Here is a 19,623-nt window from a genome sequence, read left to right on the forward strand (position 1 = left end):
TGGGAATCCCTTGCCTCATCTTTCTGTCTGTTCCTCCCCTCCCCCAGATAGTTAATGTTTTGAATGGCTGGCTGAAGAACAGCTACCTGAAAGTACCTATTTCTTTTCTTTTTTTTCTTTTTATGAGAAAGCAGCAAGGCATGTGGAACAGAGCAAGTCATTTAGCCTTTCTTAAATAGAGGAAAAAAAAAAAAGAATAGACAGCAGCAGATATTTCCAGGAGGATTTGTTTTAGAGCTTGGTGTCGGGAGCAGGAGAGCCGGAGAGCCGGAGTAGAAGACTCTGTTGATGCTCCAGGCGGTTCGTGCGGAAGTTGATATGCAGAACCGCGGAGCCGCGGCGCAGGGGTCAGACTCGTACACATCAGTCCCGTTTCCTTGTTTAATTACCTGAAGAGCAAAACATCCAGGCTGGGAGTGTGTGAAAACCCAGTATCTCGAACAGCAGTTTGCTGCTCTGACATCCTGCGAGGCCAGCCCCGTCTGTCCGCAAACGTCAGGGCTGGTTCCTGACAGCGGGCTATCTCTGCCGGGCCTGGGTTCCTTCCATTCAGGAGGCATTGTGTGGAAGAGGGTTTGGTCAGGAATTTGAGGTTCCTGCCGGTTCTTCCAGCCCGGACAACCCTGTGACAGATAGGCCTGATTTTTTTTCGTTTGAAGAATAATAATAAAAAAAATTGGCTCTTTTTAGTTTTTCCCTTGTAATTCTGGCTTTGGTATAATACTGACTGAAACAAAACATGTTAACTCTTTCGCTTCTGAATTTATGACTTTTTCCTTTTACTTTATTCTTTCTCCTCTTGCTCGACCTCTTTTATTTTCAGAGGTAGAATCTTCTGAGGAGCAAATACTTTCAGGTGGCGTTTGTGCTATGCAGCAAAAAAACGTTTGAAAATGTTGTGGTTTTTTAAATTGTAGTGATCATTAACATAATCATTATTGGAATTTTAACTTTTTTATTTTCAGGATGCTTGGCAACATTATTTTTATTCATCCCGTGGATTCAAACCAAGCCAGTGTTTGCTCTGGCATGGCCTGTTAAAACAGTGGTAGCAGCAATCAATGCTTCCATTGTCATTATTGATGTGATTTTCTTAAATGCCCAGCTTGGTGTTCAATTTTAAAATGTTGGAATAGGGTCAGTTATAGTCCTTGCTCCTCCTAGCTGCTGTTTGTTGAGATCGTTCAACAGGCTGAAGGTGTGGGTGCATAAGGCAGGGCTCTGCGCACCTGTCAGGTTTGGGCCTGGAGATGGAAAGTGTTCATCAGTCTGTAAAGCTCAAGGTTATGGCTGAAAGGTACCAAAATGTTCATTGAGGTAAAGGTCTTGAATTTTTTTTTTTCGCTTGTGAAGAATTAAAGTATGACTTCTTCTTTGAATGATAAATGAAGAATATGACTCTTATTTGGATAATTTTAATACTCTAGTTTATAGCACAGTGCTGTCTATTAATAGTTGTACTGGCAGAACTTAAGATCCAAGGTACAAGTAGTAGAGGGAGGGACCATAACTAATAGAGCTTTGCAGCAAACATGAGTGTAGCATGTGACTATTGCCTTTTATTGTTGTGGGCAGAAAAGCTGGTCTAAGGTGTATGTGGTTGTAGGAGTGGAGAAGGAGAGCTGAAAGTTAACTAAGGTTTCATTTTCTTTTATGCTGAAGGCTTTCAGTCCAGTCTGTAGAATTATGCCTGCAGTCTTGGAGGACTTTCTCACCTGCTATTGATTTTGAGTACTTTGTAGGTGAGATCAAAATAGTTTGAGCAGTAACTTGTACCTTCCCTGCTAATACTTCATTAGGATTTTATAATAAAGATTTAAGGGTATACTTTTCTTCTTGCATGCAAACATTACCAGGTAAGGGTTCTGGGGACCCTTCCTTAACAGAAGGTAGCCTTCAGTGGGCAATACGCAGCTGGGAGTCAGTGATAGTACAGTGGGACCAAAAGAGTCATTATAATCTATTGTGTCACTAATCCTCCATCTAAGAAGGATTTGCAGGGGATGGTGCAGTAAAAGAGCTGTTACAGTGTATCAGATCAATAATCGTGATCTAATAAACTCTTAAATATATACATAATCCTTTAGAATTGGGCCCCCTTCTTCATTATGAACTCCTTAGGCTACTCTGGCGTAAAGGTGTCTTTAAAGTAAAAGTTAATTACTTAGACATGTAGTTTTAAATCTCTTTATTCTGTCGTACTGTAAAGAAGCCATAGTTTAAATAAGCATTGGTGTATCTACAGGATGAAAATAAGATGGGTTATGCATTGTGTTCAGTGTCATGTTCCTATAGGGTTTTTACATATAAAGGAAATTATGTGTCTATATGAAAACTCTATTCGTCCTTCAGAAGTCAAGTAATTCCTTCCAGTGTTTTTACATGCCTTTGTTTTTTGCAGAGTTCATAATCTAATGAACTGTCCATGACCTCTAGCCAACCATTGCCTGCCTCAGCCAGCAGCATAGTAAAAGAAAGTTCTCCATGGACACGTGGTGACGACAATAACCACACTGTCCTTCCTCCCACCCATCGGGTGTCTAGCTCCTCTTTGAAAATGGCAGAAAATGATAGTCTTTAGTCTGTGGCTGCCACTTCAAAAATGCCTCAGAGATAATGGCATTCTGTTTGAAAAAATATTTATCTTGGGCATCTCCACAAGTCTCTGCTGTGACAATCTTGCTTAAGGAAAGTTCTTGTGGATAACTGCTCCCAAGCTGGTTCAGGCTTTATTAAAAATGGCACCTTGCATTGTGCCCAAACACTTACTGCTGCTGCTCTTTGCAGATGTTCTCCTAGTATGAAGTGGTGTAATTTGCTCTTGGTATGAAATTCCACTTCATAATCACCTCTGCATTTTTCTCCTGCTTCTCTTCTGAATGGCTACAATGAAGCACCATGTGGTGTACAACACAATTAGATGAAATGAAATGAAATGAAATGATATTTAAAGGCCTGTGTTCCTCAAGGCTCCTCCCCATTCCTAAAGAAACAAAGATTTTGTATGTTAATTTTCCTTAGCTATGATGTGATTTGTCTGGGTCAGATTAAAAGCACAAAGCTTATATCAACACACTGACTTCCAGGAGTTGTGGTGTGCTCCTCTGTTTGCACATTAAGTGGATCCCATTCTGGCTCAGTTTTGTAGTGGAAACCTAACAGGCACTGTTTTTCTCTCAATGTTAGAGTGCTGGTTGCTGATCTTTCATTTATGTGTTAACTGTGGGTAATATTTTGTGATAGTACAGCTTCAAATTCTGGAACTTCTAGCTTTCAGGGCTAGCAGACATTGGAGAGGATGAATGTCCAAGGCAGCAGGAGCAGAGACAAGTCATGTAGTGGACTGAAGAAGGGATGTGTGTAGTAGGGTGAGGAGTTGGCCCCAGAATCAAGAATGTAAGAGTAGACATAATGGCAGAGAGAAGACAGAGGGCACTGAATGGAAAAGTGAGAGAAAAACATGATGGAAGGTGTAACTAAGGAAACAATGGAAAGAAAAAGATTTCTTTGACTAAAATCAGTACCTTCCCTTTGTCACTCACAAACACTAATGCTTTTCTATTATCAGGGTTGAATGAGTCTGTGTACTGATTCTGCGGTGTTTCCAGACGCTGAACTGCATTAGAGCAGTTCACTTGGTAATACTGCTTTGCCATTTTTGCAATTACAGGGTCTGCTGTTGGGTTGCCCTATTACAACTGTGAGAAGACTCATCCATAACCACTTTTCTGTTAGGACTTAGTTCTCTTCACCTAGAAAGGTGCCCCCCTTCCTCTATGCCATTAGACCTTTTCATTCATCAGGGAAAGTTAAAATACTTGATGAGGAGGTAGCTTTCTCACCTGGCTCTGGAAAGCAAATAATGTAAATGAGGAAAGAATGCTTAGCTGTCCTAGATACGCTCAAATACTTATTTACAGTCCTCATTCACTGCACTCTTGAAATTACTCAGTAGTTGATTGATGTCATACTATAATAAAGGCATTAATAATAAACACCAACATACTGTACAATGGCACTGCTGTGATGTTACTGGCACTACTATGTGTATAAACACATAATGAGACACACAGAATGGCCAGGTTTCCAGCCCGTTATAGTGGAGGCCAGTGTAAAGATTTTGCTGCCTGATGTCAGAATAAGCTTTATGTTCTGAATGCTTGTCAGTTTGTTTTACAAGCACGTTATCCTTACACTGTTGCATATTGATATATATATGTGTATATATTGAATATAAACATATATATGTTGAATAATACTATTCTTTAATTTCCCTTATATATCTGATGATTTGTGGTTTGCAAATTCATATTGAAACTCATCACGAACAGTAGCTTTGTATGAAGGCGCCTTTGAACAAAGCTTTTGTACCATTATAAATGTAGTAAATAAGTACAAATTGATCAATATATGACAAAAGGGTGAAAAAGGGAGGTCAAGAGGTAAGAGTATTTCCATATAAAACATTTTTTCCCTGTTGCAAATGGCAGTACAAGCCAAATAAATGTTTTGTATTGCTGTGTATTTGCTCCACCTGGTGGATTTTCCTGAAAGTGTTTTTAATCCTTTTTAATAAGGGGAAGCTGTCTTTAATTAAGTATAAAACAGAGTATCAAGAGTGAAGGCAACTTTTTTTTTTTTTTTTTTGAGTAGCAATAGCGTTGCAAAAAGTAGATTTGGGGAAAGAAAACATTAAAATTTGGTATTTTTCTTGGCCACACTTGGTCAGTACAGTAGTCTCTGTGAAAGCATGGCATTCCAAATCAATTGATGATAACAGTTTACACTTGGACTCATCTAGAGATTCACTATTAAAAAGTCCAAATCTATAGCTTGTGGGGTTATACGTGACCAGTGAAAGCGAGGATTTGCTATGGCTTCCCCCCTGCAATTTGTGAGCCCCCCTGATGAGAAGTAGCAGTGCTACTGAAAAGGAGAGTTCCTGCACTGAAGTGTTACCACTATACATCGGCATAAAATCTGTCTGTCATTAAGCTAGCTTTGCAAACATTGTTTTCTTTGGAATTCGTAAGGACTCGGTTATGCTTTGATCATCTCATTGTTCTCCTTAGGTTATTTTTTTCCTTTAGAGTGTAATGGCTCCCTAACAGAAGGTGAAGTTTAGAAAATAGTGTCTCCATATGCAAGGGATTTGGAGACCTTTTTATTGTCTTTAAAAATGTCATTCATAGTCCTCATTAGCATTTATTGTTGCAAGCGTACAAGCAGAAAATGTGAAATTGGTATGTCATGAATAGCTCCACAGAGCTCTAGAGCCCTGAAATTTTGCCTGCAGTGTGGTGTGGGGCAGGCATTGAGAGAAAGCTGGCCAGATGGCTGCCAGCACAGAGCAGAGCTGTAGGTTTTTGTCTCTGGTGCTGAGAGGAGGGAAAGTTCACTGGAGCATACGCTATCACCCCTTGCGTTTTAACAAAACTAACTCGCCATCAGTCAAAACGGGGAGGTGGTGACATTGAAACAAAAGTTTTCAATATAATGTAACAGTCCCTGTCAAATGAATAAAATATGTTTAGTTAGTGTCACAAATATTGACATGTTACAAAGAAAAATGCAAGGCTTGAATTTATGGCTAGTGATAGATACACTTTCACACAAATATGCTCTCACATTATCTTTATTATGAAAATCCTATGCATTGAAAAGACATCGATTAGAGGTCAAAACTGAGGTTAATATACTACAGCAGGAGGAGTTTCCCTACCCGTGTTAAACGAGGACTCTGAGCTTCAAGTCAAAAAGCAACTGATAGCTTGAAACCTTCTTTTTTCCCCTCTTTTCCTTCTTTTTTTTCCCCCTCTTCTTTTTAGATCTTAAAATATGACCCTAGTTCAGCAGGACCAGATAGTCTTATCCAGGTTTCTCCAGGTCACATGGAATGTGTTCTATCTCCTATCAGTGAAATGGCATCTTTGGTATTTTCTTGCATCCTTTCAGAAATATTATCAAATCAATATCAGATTTTCTAAAGTGCATCAGTGATGTCTGTGCTCAGATGGTGTTTCAGATTCCTTTGAATTCAAATAATGATAGAAATAAAGAGTCAATTCTGATTTACTTTACCCACATTATAGAAAATACTGTATTTAATAAAAAATGCAAGGCAAAACTTGGTTTAGCCCAGATCAAGTGAAAGAAATAGGCACCAAAACAGGTACATATAGGTGAGTTTGTCCACATGAGTGCTGTTACTAAAATATATAGAGAGAGCGAAAGAGCATGCATTCTTTAAGACCTGAAGCCTATGTTGGCCCTCTCACTCTGAGTCAATTTTTGATGGCACTATTCTTCTCCTATGATAGGTCTTTATGTATATTTTCACTGCTTTAAAACCCGAAGTACAGCTGAAATGCCACTGTGATTCCTGGCAATGTTCAACAAGAATGAATTATTTTGGTTCTTTTTTGATCAAAAAGCAGTATGCAATCTAGGTTGCCAAATCTGACCCACTGCCAAGGCTAAAATCCTCTTTAGAGCCTAATTTCTGATTAGCCCATTGAAATAGTGGGACTTTTCACTTTTCTTAACGGAAAAAAAGAGATGAATTCTTTCTCACCTCCAGTGATTCTAATCCAGTACTAAAGGTAACATGACGAACAGTTTCTCTTAGACAACCAAGCAGATTTTCTTTCCAGCTTGGTGACTCTAGCTTTCAACTACTGAGTATTTCTGTAGGTAATCTCAATTAGTCTGCGTTTCACAGAGCTATGTATGTTTTAAGGGTCCCATTTGTCTTTTTTCAGAAGTCCAGAAAGTCTTGCCAATAAGGAAATGCTTAGGGAAATGTTTAGTGTTATCTGGCAAATGTTTTGTGTTGCATGCATTAAGAGCTACTGCTAACAGATAAGCACATATTGAATATTTTCATTCTGTTTCTAAGCAAAGAATTAGAAGTTTATAAAGAAGTACCTTTCTTGAGTAGCTTGAGCTCTTTTGTGGTAGTGCCATAAAAACAAGGGAGGCGTCTAGGTACAATGTAATGGAAAAAGTCACACTGAGGGTATCCATTACAGTCCTAGGTAGACTACTGTTGCACCAGGCGGTAGGAGATACTGGGCAGCAAGAAATTAGTGAGCTTCTCCTGAAGGTGTTGCCTTTACTGTACTTGTTGGACAATCAACTGAATAAAGTTCAGAAAGCATCCAGAAGTAGTTGTCCCCCGTCCCCCCGCATCAGCTCTACAGCTCACACATTAGGTGGGTTTGCCCTGTCAGTGGGATGCCTTAAGAAAACACTAATAGCTTCCAGCTGGGTGGAAAATCAAAACGTTTGGGGGCTGACAAAACTAGCAGATTTGAATTTGAAAGCCCAGCTAATGCCTCCATTTTTATTTACCACTCGTCCATAAAAGATTATTTTCCAATATGTCAGCCTCATTTGGTGGCCAGTGGTCTGAAAGTGAAAGTGGAACAAGCAAGCAGGGAAATCTGGACATTAGTGAGTCCGCCCTTTCAAGCTGGTGTGCCACTTTGTGGAATGGCCTTCCCTGAGATTGGGGGGGGTCCTAATGACCATTCATCAATGCTCGTTGACTGATCATTGAGTGCCTTCTCATTCAGTTTATCAAGTCTTGCACATAAAAAGTCAGAATAAGCATTATTCAGCTTTGTTAAAGCCAACTAGGAGTAAAATGCTCCATTTGAACCCATTTTGCCCTTGGTTTTTCACTTTGTTAATGCAGTCCTGCTTAAATGAGTGCTTTTATTGGGTCTGTTAGAATATCTGAAACTATTAATTCTCTTGTATTGAATAGCTGGTGGCAGGCCAGAGCAGATGGGGTAGAAAACTATTTGGTTGGGTGTATTGCTTTCAATTAGGATCAATGAGGTTTCAGCTCCTTTGAATTAACTCACTTAATACCCACTGTGTGAAGTCACAATGTATCACAACAGTCTGCTATAAGTAGAGCGGGAAGTTGAGAAGTCCTACAGAAAAGCTTTGAGTTAAATTCTTCCTTCACTGTTAATAGAGAGCTTTCATTAACTACAGATGCGTTTCAGTGGACTTCCAGTCCCTGTTATTAGGCTAGGTTTGCACAAAAGGCAATCTCTGTACTTTTTAAATGGTGATCGTTTGGAATTTCTTTTTTCCATCGGATCCATGTCTTCGATACCTTATATCTATCATCCACTGCATAAAAATATTTTTTCCCCCTTTTCACATATATGAATATGGAGATGTGTTTTGCCTTCTTTACCCATTTTCAAAATTAAGAGCTGTAGAAGATTATTTGAAATTATTTTGTGTTTTGAGTGATTGTCAAAGAAGGAGCTGATTCCCAGCCAGGAAGGTGTAGCATAATGTGCACCATAAAGAAACTGGCTGAAGATTATCTTCTGGATTTTTCACTCTCTTTGTATCCCTTTCATTTTGGTATTACACATAATACTGACTCTTGTGATACAGCAGAATTGTTCCTATGTTAAAACCACTTTCCTTTCTTAGCAGAGAATAAAACCATTTTACAGAATGGGCTCTCCACCTTTGCTTGGCCTGCTAAAATTTCACACCTGGTGCAAAAACTGTTAGGGCAAGCTTTAAGTGACTGCATTAAAAATGGGGTGGGGGGTGTGTGGGGAAAGCGAATAAATATCCACAGATATTTATTCAGGGAGGACTGCCAAATGGGTTGCAGCCTGCCTCAGTGTATTAAATAATGAGAGGGAAAAACTATTCATGCAGCTGGCTGCTTGAGAAAATGCTGAAGTAGTCTCAGATGCACAGGCATTCTGTTAGCCCCTTCCACAAGCAGACTTCTAGGTGAGAATCTCCAGGGATCCAGGTTTTGTTGACGTGGATCAATTTAAGTGGCAATTACTGTAGTCAGATAACAGCTTAAAAAGGCTTTTTACACACAGAAAAAAGATGCATAATCACACAGCATATGGAAGTTCAATTTCGTGAGCTGTGGTCTGTGGATTTACAATGTACTGATATTAAGACCTTCTCTTAAGAGTGAATATTGTTCAGTTTTATTAAAATGCGTCATACCTTTCTACTCTGAAGCTGATTCAGGCTGCATCTATGTTGATGAAAGGTTGCATTTCCAACTGTGAAAATGTTTTTCCTTTCATGTAGAGTACAGCATTGAAAAGAAAAACAACACAGCAAATACAGTACTAACTGACTGGTTTTAAATAGTGCATCAAATAATAAAACAAAAAGGCCTTGGTGGCACAGACTTTGCTTGTCTCCCTTTCCCTTGCTTCTCTCCCTTTCCTCCCTCCACTTTTTCCCCCTTCATGAAAGTGGTCTGTCATGAAAACATTTTCATGTTTCAGTGTTTCTCTTGGGTGCTCTGACACTCAAAAATCCATTATAGAGAACTTCGTTACAGTAGATATCTGATGAAGATGAAGAAAAGGCCAGCCTCCAGTAGCAGACATGTTAGATTGCTAGTGCCGGAGTGTTACTGGGGCCAGGGGAGCTGCTGATTTGCTTCTTTGATCGTCTTGAATTTGCCAGTCCAGTGTTTGGAGTCTCTCTTCTATTTAAGTGAAGCTTAAGGGTGGCACTTAGCATTAAAAAGTTATTGTGGAAATATCAGTAAATTGACTCATTTGCTTTAAGTGAGAAATATTCATGAGTTCAGTCTGGATATTGGGAGGGTTGTTATTTTTTGCTTAATTTTGCATGTGTGTCCTTTTCCTAAATAGATCTTTATCAGGCTCTGTGGCAGCTAGAGGAAGGAAGAGGAAGGCCTGAAAGCAGAGTTGTTTCTGCGTAGTAGAGGCAGAAGATGGCATAATGCAAAATCAGAGGGATGCATAAATAAATACAAAAGGATGAGTCTTAAACTGACAAGAATACGCAGCTCCTGAAGATCTGACTGAGAATCGCTGCCTTGGTTTAAGTGTATATTGCAAAGGCGAAGTCTGAACCAGGACCTATGTGCTAATTGCTGGAGTAATACTTGTTACTAAAGGGAGAAGCTTTTGCAAGCTCTAAATGGAAAGAGAGTTTAAAAAAAGAAGATATTTTTCCTTGCGCCTGGAATTTTGTGCAAGGCTATACGTGCTACAGAGAAGGCATGCGAGTCAGGCGTATGTTTCTCCTAAGAGGCAAAGATGTTTTACAAAGGACTAAAGAGGGACTGCTGAGAAGAAAATAGCCAGCTTTAGATAAAGCACTATAACAAAGACTTGTAGTTTTATGTATCATGGTGTCCATTAAAGCTTAATAGGGAAGAGTGCATTGAACCTAGCCAGGCATACGTTATTCATGTGAAGGATAAACATTTAAGGGGTGTGCAAAATCAGAAATTGGGAGGACATGATTGTTTAGCTTTTGAAAAAGCTTTACAGGGAAGATTTTGTTTTCATCCCCCATGAATCACCATGCAAGGTAAAGGAGAGTAAGCTGCAAATGTTTGGAACATATCAATGCAGGAATCCCAGGGGGTTAAAAGCACTATAGTAAAATAGAAGTGGTCTGCTTTCTAAGTGTGTTCTATTTTACACATACTACTGAGAATCTGAGAAAGGGAGTGATTTTGATACTCCATTCACTAGAGTAAAACAGCATAATAATGACAAAAGTGTGGGGAGGGGAGGAAGAGGAGGGGGCGACTCTCTTGTATATCCTTGTGCACATTTTGAATTTCCAGCTAAATAAACAAACGTAGTCCTATGGAGTGCAAAATTATGGCTGTTAAAATAAAGAATGAATTTGTTTCCACTTTTGGAGGAGAGCTGATTCAAAATGATGCTTTTTTCTTTAATTGTTGTCAGCAGAAGAAAGGGTTAACTTTTAAAGAAAAAATGAATAATTCAGTGTTTGGCTTATCACTCTGCATTTTACTTTCTATTCTTTGGTCATCTGGAACTTGGTGTGAAAGGTAGAGTAAAAGGAGTCAGCTGAGGGGAGCCGGGGTTGTGATAATTTGCACACACATCCCTGTCATTGTTCTGCCTGAAGAGACAGGGCTGGGTTCAAGGCCACATGTGCTCCTGTCATCATTCACATTTCTGCTCCAAGTGCAATACAGAGTGTCAGCTCTCCATCTGTCTTTGCCTGGCAAACGCACGCGCCCAGCATCCTGCCTCCAGCTACGCTGCCACAGCCAGTTCTGATGGCCCTCCTCGCTTCTCTCTGTTCATTCCAGAACAGGAGGCACTGAGCCCTAAATAAGCTTGCTTTTAGGAGAGAGCCATTTACAGTGTGGTATATTTTATCCAAGGATGCCTGGTGAGTTGAAATTATTGCAGCTCTTTCGGTTTTAAATGAGGAAACGCTAATTGTTTTTTTGATAGTATTTTTTTCTTTTCTTTACCTTTTTTTTTAATTATTTTTTTATAATATAGAGGGTGATTTGCAAGCTGATACTGGTACGGAGCGATCGTAGATGCTAATTCTGTTGTGTATATGTTTGGGGGAGGGGAATTTGTGCGAGGGAACTGCCAGAGATGATACTTACAGCAGGACTGGATGTTTCAATGAAAAGGGATAGAAATAGCAGAAAGTCACTGGCTTTGTGGGTGCGGGTCTCTGCACAGGGGATCAATTTTAGCAGAGAAATACAGCTTTGCGCTGGCTTTCATGACTGTCAGCTGTACCTTGAATCTGCAAACATTTGATCAGTAGAGATCATTCACAGCGTTCACCCATCAGCTGAAATTATCTCTCTAAAAAGCTGTTTATGTTAGAGGAGTGAAGGAGATTTATAAAACAAATTATTCCGGCGTTGTCCTAAATCGTAGTCCTTAACTGTCACCAGGCAGATCACTAAAATATGTTGATTCAAAATAAAACAATAAAAAAATCTGCTGAATTAGAGGAATTGCTGTGGAGCTGGAAATTTTAATAGGTCGGTTTCCTCAGGAAAATATTATCCTTGGATCTTGCAATTGCTTGTCTAATTGATAAGTGTTATTGCCAGTGAAAACGGTGCTTCTATGCAGGGTGATTTGTCTGAGGGGTTTTGTGAGATGCTTGACCACAACCGAGTGGATTGAATTTGGATTGTTTTGTTTGTTTTTTCCCCCTTTGGTGAGGTCTGAAGAAAGCCATGTGCCTGATTATAGCAGCCTGTGTCTCTGGATAAAAAAAGACAGGGCTAGAGATCCTACAGCTGGCTGGTTCTTGTGGATTATTTGGTTAGGACAGGCAGAAGAGGCTACGCTTGATCACAGAGAGTCTGTACACCTCACAGATGGTGTTTTGAAACAGTATCTGCCAGTTTGCTGCAACCACAGTTGCATGGAGGTATTGCCAGTTGTTGGAAGAATGTTTTCCTTTTAGGATTTTTATACGCGGTCATACCCTACTGCTGGTATGTTTGCTGATCCCCTGGTTGTAACAAGAAAGTGGGCTCTGTTTGCTCAAGGCACAAGGCTAAGAGGATTTATATGGTTGAAATATGGGCAAATTAATTTGCATAGATAACAACTGAGGACTATGAAAGGTCAATTTAACCCTTTAAACGTCAAATTTGATTTGCATGCATTACATTCCTGGGAGTGTGGTCTTCATTAGAAATATCATGGTAATTCATTAATTTGGAAGACTGTGCATTCTGCATAATTTGAATCCACTGACATTTCCCTTGTATTTGTATGAAACTCATCTTCTTGTGCAGTTTACTATTTCTGTGTTTTATTAAGATATTTAAATGTACTAAAATGATACAATCTTAGCAGTTTTGATCCTTGTGTGCATTATTGGGGGCTATTGGCAAACAGTGTGGGAATGCCTAGAGTGGAGGCTTTTGAAAACCTATTAAGCCTTTGGCATTTAAATTACTTAATCTACCTGCTGGTTAAAATTTCATGCATCTTTAATCAAAATGGCATGTGCTGCACTCCAGTATGTATACCCTTATCAATACTCGTTAAGCTTTACCATTAAATAAATCTTTAATTTTCAGCATTCTCTTAAAGCAGTAGCAAGCAAGTAGTGTGTTTTAATGTCAGCTCGGAGTGTTAGAAAACCTTGCACTTGGATACAGAGAATACACTAACAGCTGTGACTGGGAGCATGTGCCAGAATGGAGATACTTGAACAGATCTGACACTTGGCTATTTTTGACACCCATCTGCACTTTTTTACTCTCCTCTAGGATGAACTGCCTCTCAATCTGTTCACAGCATATTTTAGCCCTTTAATATTGTGGTGTTGGGTTTTTTCAAATGGGCATTATTAGCCATCTGGGGCAGATTTTGTATTTTAAAAGTAAGCACATTATGTACAGGAGATTAAAAGGATGTGTATTTTTATGTAATCTGATATTATGTCAGTGCCTTTTGTGGATGTGTGAAGTCTTGATTTCAGAAGCATCCCTTCAGTGATTCTGACATCTGAAGTCCTTCTTCTTTTGGGGAAAGAACAGGAAGTAATAAAGACGGGTTCTGGTTTATGTGTAGTGATAACACTTTTACACGAACTAAGTTTGCCCTTCAAAGGCGAACTGCTCGTACTGTTATAATTGCGACTGGCCGCTCACCTCCTCCCTTCCCTGTCAGGGCAAAGTGACAGCAGCGAGTCTTGCTAATGAAACACTGTAAAAGCGATTCAGATCTCTGTTAAGGCACTACTGCAACTCTGAGAAAAGTCTCTAGAAAGATAATCTCGTTAACACACAGTTTGCAGTAACCAAGTTAACCATTCTGGCATTCTATGTAGTGAACTCTAGGAAGTGCTTATCTCTAAATAATTGATGCTGGAGGAACAGTGTTCAAATCTAATACCATGCACCGGTTTGTATGATTACTGTGAATGTGGGTTTTTTTTAAAGAACTGTTTATTCCAGACTTTATTTATGAAACATTACAAATCTATCAGTCATTTTATAGTACTTTCAAAGAGCAGATGTTGGCCTACAAAATGCTTTATTATTGCCCATGGCAGTATTCAGCATGGTTTCCTTAAAAGGACAATCAGTGATCACAGTCATTGTAGCCCAGAAATAATGCTGCTCTTTCAGAAGATGGCCTGGTATTAGGTCAGACCACCCTTTCTTTACTTCTGCTCTCCAGATGTGGCTGCAACTTTTTTTTTTTTTAAGTTCATGTTTCAAAAAAAATGGGTTTGTTTTCAAAATCTGGTTTTACTTAAGATATCTCCATCCTGGAGTGCATTTCATAAATTGCCCACATATTTTTCTTAGCAGAGAACTTAACTGGCTGTAATTTTTAACACATGGCCACATCATGTGATATTTTCAAAACATTTGCACATAGCTTTAAGAAGGTCCCAGCAGAAATGATCCATCATCTCACAGCCAGCCCGTTTCTTAACAGCATATCTGCATTTTCCATTTAGCAGAGCTATATATTATTAGCTTACATTTTGGGTAGTAAAACAGTGCATTGCTGATTGTAAAACATGGACTTTATTATCTGCTGAAAATTGATTTGGCATTTATAGCCACTGTGTACTAGACTGGCTTTCTGGTTTTAACATTAGTGCTTGCAAGTGATGATTTGTTTAAAGAACAGAAACAAAATTGCCATGGACATAACTGTTAGTGTCCTAGTAACTGAACATTTGGATTATCCACCTGTTTTTTAAATACATGCGTCTAAATGCTGTTATACAGCAAAAGTCTCCTAATAGTCCATTAACCAAGTTGTTCTGTCTTAAATTGCAGTTGCTATGCTGTTATATTAGGACAATTCTGTGTCTTACAAAACAAGTTTCCTGCCAAACAGGGAAAATGTGTCTGGAAGTACTTAAGTCCGAGTGTTAACCTTGCATCATTATCCCAATCATCCTACATAATGACTTTATCTTCTTCAGGATTCAGATAGGAGTGAAAAGCTCTTTCCCTAAGAGTCACTAGGTTCTTCAGATATGTATCGTAGGGTTTGGGAGACGATGTGTAATGACTTGCTTTTCAAAATATTAAAAGTTTATTCTTCTTTTATGGTAGTAATAAATTTTAAAGTCTGCATGATATTATTGCGCTTATTTTCAACCCATGGCGCTGTGAACTGCATCTTGCTATGTATACATGGAAAGTATGTAAAACACATCATGGGATGCAGATCATGCTGCAGAATAGCTGTTAATATATATATTTTTAATAGATATATATTTTAAGGAGTGTCCCAAACGCACTTTCCCCGTGAAGATTCAGTGCTTTTCAACTCAGACCATTAGCTGAAGATGAACGAACAAGTCAGTTTCACAGGACTGGTAGTTCCTTGCCTTGGTGTGTGTAGGGTGTTTAGCACTGATCACATCTTAATTTGAAGATTTTGGACTTCATACTCATATATTTAAGGCATGGTCATCATAGCTTGCAAATCAATGTGATCTGTGTAGATGTATTGGTTGTTTGTTTTTTTTTTTTTTTTTTTTAAAAAAAAGACCTGAATACCAATTTTGGGTAAAATAATTTCTAAAAGTATGTGATATGCCAATTTGAAAAGTCTGAATAGAGAAGTTGATACATCTAAGAGTAGAAGAAGACATGATATCTGGTCCTTTTCAGGACCTGTACGTATACCTGCACCAATTTTCTGGTTTGTTTGCTGCATCCTTTTTTCTTCCAAGTGCGTACATCAAGGATAACTTTAAAAAAAAATCAGCTGAAGCCTGATCTCTTGTTACCAGGTCACAGACTAAAGCTAAGTGCACAAAATGACCTGTACACTTGAAGCAGTAGCTGGCTTCTAAATTGCATGCCTCAAATCTGTCCTCATTCCAAATGCATCACTGTTCAGTTTCAAAGTTTCCCAAGCATGTCAAGTTGTGTCTGTGCATGCTAAGATCCCTCTCAGTATCGATAGGGTTAAGCAGGCCAGTGCTGAGTTCACACCTATGTCTTTTTGGAATGGAAGCATTTTTGTGTCTGAGTCGTTTGCACAGTTGGATCTGGTAGGTAATCTCAGAGGAAGCCCAATGTGTATTCAGAAATGTTGGTCTCTTCGCAAGCTCAGGCTTACTTTTTGTTCCCAGAAATGTGTGTGGTGTAAAACGGAGCATGGAGCTAGCGATGCTGAGGCAAATAGAAATTAAATCATGAAATCCATAGGGCACAGCAGCGCTTGGATTTTTACTTATATGCAGACACAGTCTAGCCATATTGGCCCGCTTGGCAAGGCTGATTTCATTCAGTATCCCACTATGCTAACTCCACATTCACGCAGTTCCTCTGCAAAGCTGGTGAAGCCCTTGCCGTGCTGTACCATGCTATCTATATTTATATTCACTGGCTCAACTCTCCAGGAGCTCAGCCGTCTCTGTGCCACGTTGCATTTTGCGATGTACATTTGTTTCTGCCTCCTGTACGTGAGATTCACCAGATGAAGAGCAGGACCAGTGCAGGAGCCACTTCCTCCTTGTTGTGGTTGATCTCAGGCCTTGGTCCCTCCTGAAATGCTTCCTGCTTGGTTCTCAGGCAGGACAAGAGTGATGGAGATTACTCCCATCTGGAATAAGCCACTGCTGGGCAGTAGCTTTCCCTACTGCCAAGGGAATACATTACAGACCTGAGCTTGAGCAAGCAGAAGGAGGATTTGAATTCATGTCTTTCACTTCCAGAGTGAGGCTTCCACTAAAAAGACTTGAATAAAATCAAAGCTCACCTCTTCCGTCTCGCCTAGCTGTGTCTTACACAAACCAGTTCTACTTGCCAATCTTCTGAAGGTGAGGATATGGACATCTTTTCTGGAGGAGGGAGTAGTGCTGTGGATGCCATGTATCCAAGTTACTGAGGCTCTTGAAATGCAGGAGTAAAGCATCCTGTCTTCAGTATTTCCCTGTTGGTGAGCTGTAGGCAGTTGCTAGTTAAATATAACTAACTTTATATCATCTTTTCTGTTGTAAGCTGTCTACAGCTATTTAATGGGAGGGTGTAGAGAAGATGGATGGAGCCAAACTCTTCTCAGAGGAGCATAGTGATAGGATGAGAGGCAACAGGCGCAAGTAATGGACCATGATAAATCCCAAGTAGATGCCAGGAAGAAAATCCTTCACCATAAGGATGGCCAGACACTAAAACAGGTTGTCCAGAGAGGCAGTGATATTTCCATTATTAAAGACACCGTATTGGACAAACCTGTGGCAACTTGATCTAACTGCACATGCTCTGAGGAAGAAGGACATGGACTATCTGATCTTCTGAGGTCACTTCAGTCTGCATGATGGTTCTTTGTTTTACTGGATCCGTTAGCTGTTTTGGATATCCAGTCTGACATGCTTCAGCCCTGTGGACTGGGGAGACCACAGCAGTCCATGACACTTGCTTTTGTATTGTGTTTCAGGGGAAAATTTAATCAGCGTTGAGCTTCTGGGCATCTAAAGTTACTTACTCATTGAATCTGATCTGAAACCATTACTTGATCTGTAACTTGTAGAATGAACTTTGCCTTTGCATGGTGGTAGAAGAGCAGGAATTGTCAGGCTCAGTGCTGGCTGAAAGCGCTGCATCTCTTTCCCATGCTATCTCATGGAGCTGTGCTTCCACATACCAGAGCTGAATTTCTCTATGCTGTTGGGGTTTTTTATTTTTATTTTTTCCCTACTAGTAATTTCTTCTTTACTACCAGTTATAGGCAGAGTGTGGAGAAATAGCCTCATTGTGAGCATTAATTGCAGAAGAACTTGAGACACTGGAGACCTTGGGATTTGAGAGGAGCTGCTTCAACTGGAGGTTCACAAACCTCTTGCGAAGGCTGCAGCACAGCACCTGGTAGTAATGTTCTTGCAGCTGGTTTAAGGCTGTAGTGTCAAAAGAGACACTGAACTGATCCAGCTTCTAAAAATCTCCTGCCCAAATTCCTGTGGTGTGAAGCTACAGCCTTACTTGATCTTTTCCATGATATTGCATAATGAGTTGTGCATTTACTTCTTCTTTCTCTTGGGATCTAGCAATCTTGTGAAATTTTCATGAGGAATAACTAACTGGTAGGACCTACACATCTGAATTAATTTAAATTATCCAGCTGACTCTTTCAGTATCAATGTGGATATATGTTCTGGAACAGTGCCTGCAACTTAACCATACTTCTAAACAGGCACAAAGTGTAAGTCAAAGGTTGCAGGAAATCTTTCTGAAGTTTGAAAGGAAATACCATCATCAGTGGACACAATTATTAAGAGTACTGCTTGTATTCTCATTCATTATGGACATCCCTTTGGAAGCAGACTGTAACAAGCTCTGCTGCATTTTTGCATGTTGACAACACTGAGCTGACAAAGACCAAAAGAAGTGTGGAAATAGAAGAGCGAAAGGAATTGGTATTGATCACCTCTTGGAAGAGAGGCTGAGGAATAAGGAAGAAGAATGTATTTTGGTAACCCTTCAAGCATACTGCAAGTTTGTGTAGATATGGTGTAGGGTCAGGCCTGTATCATAATTGGTTAAAAAAAGGGTTTGCTGTAATGAGTTGAGATTTGAGGAAGTTGGATTTGCATATGCATAACTGCAGTGAAGTTTGAAATGATGATTCAAGAAGCAGGAATATGTTTACCTTTCATAGTCCATTGCCTTTTTCGGCTTATTGATAACATCTTTCTTCTTCTGGAGGTTAATGTACTATCCTGTCTTCTATAAGTCATTTAGAAAGCAGCTCTAAAATTTAACTTGGCACCCTTTCAGTTCTAATGCTTTATTGGAATTTTCGTTATGTGCTTATAAACCACTTTTCCAAGCCTTGGGAACCCTCCTGTGCATCTCTGGTGCAGATTCCTGTAGTCCCCCCTTTCTCTCCAATTCTTCCAGCAATGCTGTGTTCACTGTCTTATTGTGCTCCTGTTTTGAAACCACATCCTGCTAAAGGAGTAATCTCCTGGTTTAGTGATACACGGCCTTTCCCCTTCCTTCTTTCAGATCTCTCTTTAATATGTGTTTTGTGAGTCATGCAAACACACATGACTCAAACAGTCTTCCTGCCACAAGATTACAGTTTGGAAAATGTGTGCATTCGTATCATAAGAAAATACAGCCATAATTTGACTCTTGCTTCTAAACTGTGTATTCCAAATATATTCTGGTGGCCCTTTTAAGACAGGGCAACAAGCACATGTACAGAACCTTGAATTTTCATTGTAATTATTTTATAATCCAGATGAATGACATCTTCATAGACTTTCCTATATGTGACTTCCCCATATCATTCCTTGAATTTTTATGAGAGTCTTTTTTTAAAGGATTTTGTGCCTTGCAGAGCATCAGCCACAACATTTGTGGTTAGCAAATACAAATTAACATTTATTGTTTTAATTTTATTTTTCCAGTCCATTTCACCACATAATTGTTGATTGTGTAATTATATCTGCTAGCTTTGCACACATTTATTTGTATTCTAGTTAGGAGAAAGTTTGCTAATCAAAGTTTAGAAGAGGTCATTTTCTGTGGACAGTGTTAGTTTCTTTTAGCTACTTTTCTTTGCCTGGAACTGTATAAGGGACCCTATTTTTGACTTTTTAAAACTATAAATACTACAATGTACAAAAATGATCTTTAAAAACCAGGGATGTGACAACTTGTTCTTTTTGAGAAGGAATAGGGGTTTGTTATCAGTTTTGAAAGTACACACTGAGAAACGCTGAGAGAACCATAGGGACTCTGAGAGTAACTAACAGATTAAAGAAAGCTGAAAGGTGCTCATTAAAGCAACTTTGGTTATGTCTGTAAAAGAAAGGGTATAATTAGATATC

At 39.3% G+C, this 19,623-nt stretch overlaps 1 protein-coding gene across 6 annotated transcripts in view; it reads left to right on the forward strand.

Moving 5' to 3' along the window:
• The window catches only part of RUNX1T1 (RUNX1 partner transcriptional co-repressor 1), a 116,723-nt gene that overhangs the window by 24,057 nt on the left and 73,043 nt on the right, over positions 1-19,623 (forward strand). The window contains exon 1 of one of the 6 annotated variants that reach the window (XM_074816080.1): positions 11,075-11,205. The exons of the other annotated variants lie outside the window; for them this stretch is intronic. Within the exon in view, the coding sequence (XP_074672181.1) occupies positions 11,199-11,205 (7 nt within the window). The 5' untranslated portion in view covers positions 11,075-11,198. Of the gene's footprint in view, positions 1-11,074; positions 11,206-19,623 lie in introns of those variants that run through there. 6 annotated transcript variants of the gene reach the window in all.

The sequence above is a fragment of the Strix aluco genome, chromosome 1 (genome assembly GCF_031877795.1).
Source record: "Strix aluco isolate bStrAlu1 chromosome 1, bStrAlu1.hap1, whole genome shotgun sequence".
Taxonomy (NCBI): domain Eukaryota; kingdom Metazoa; phylum Chordata; class Aves; order Strigiformes; family Strigidae; genus Strix; species Strix aluco.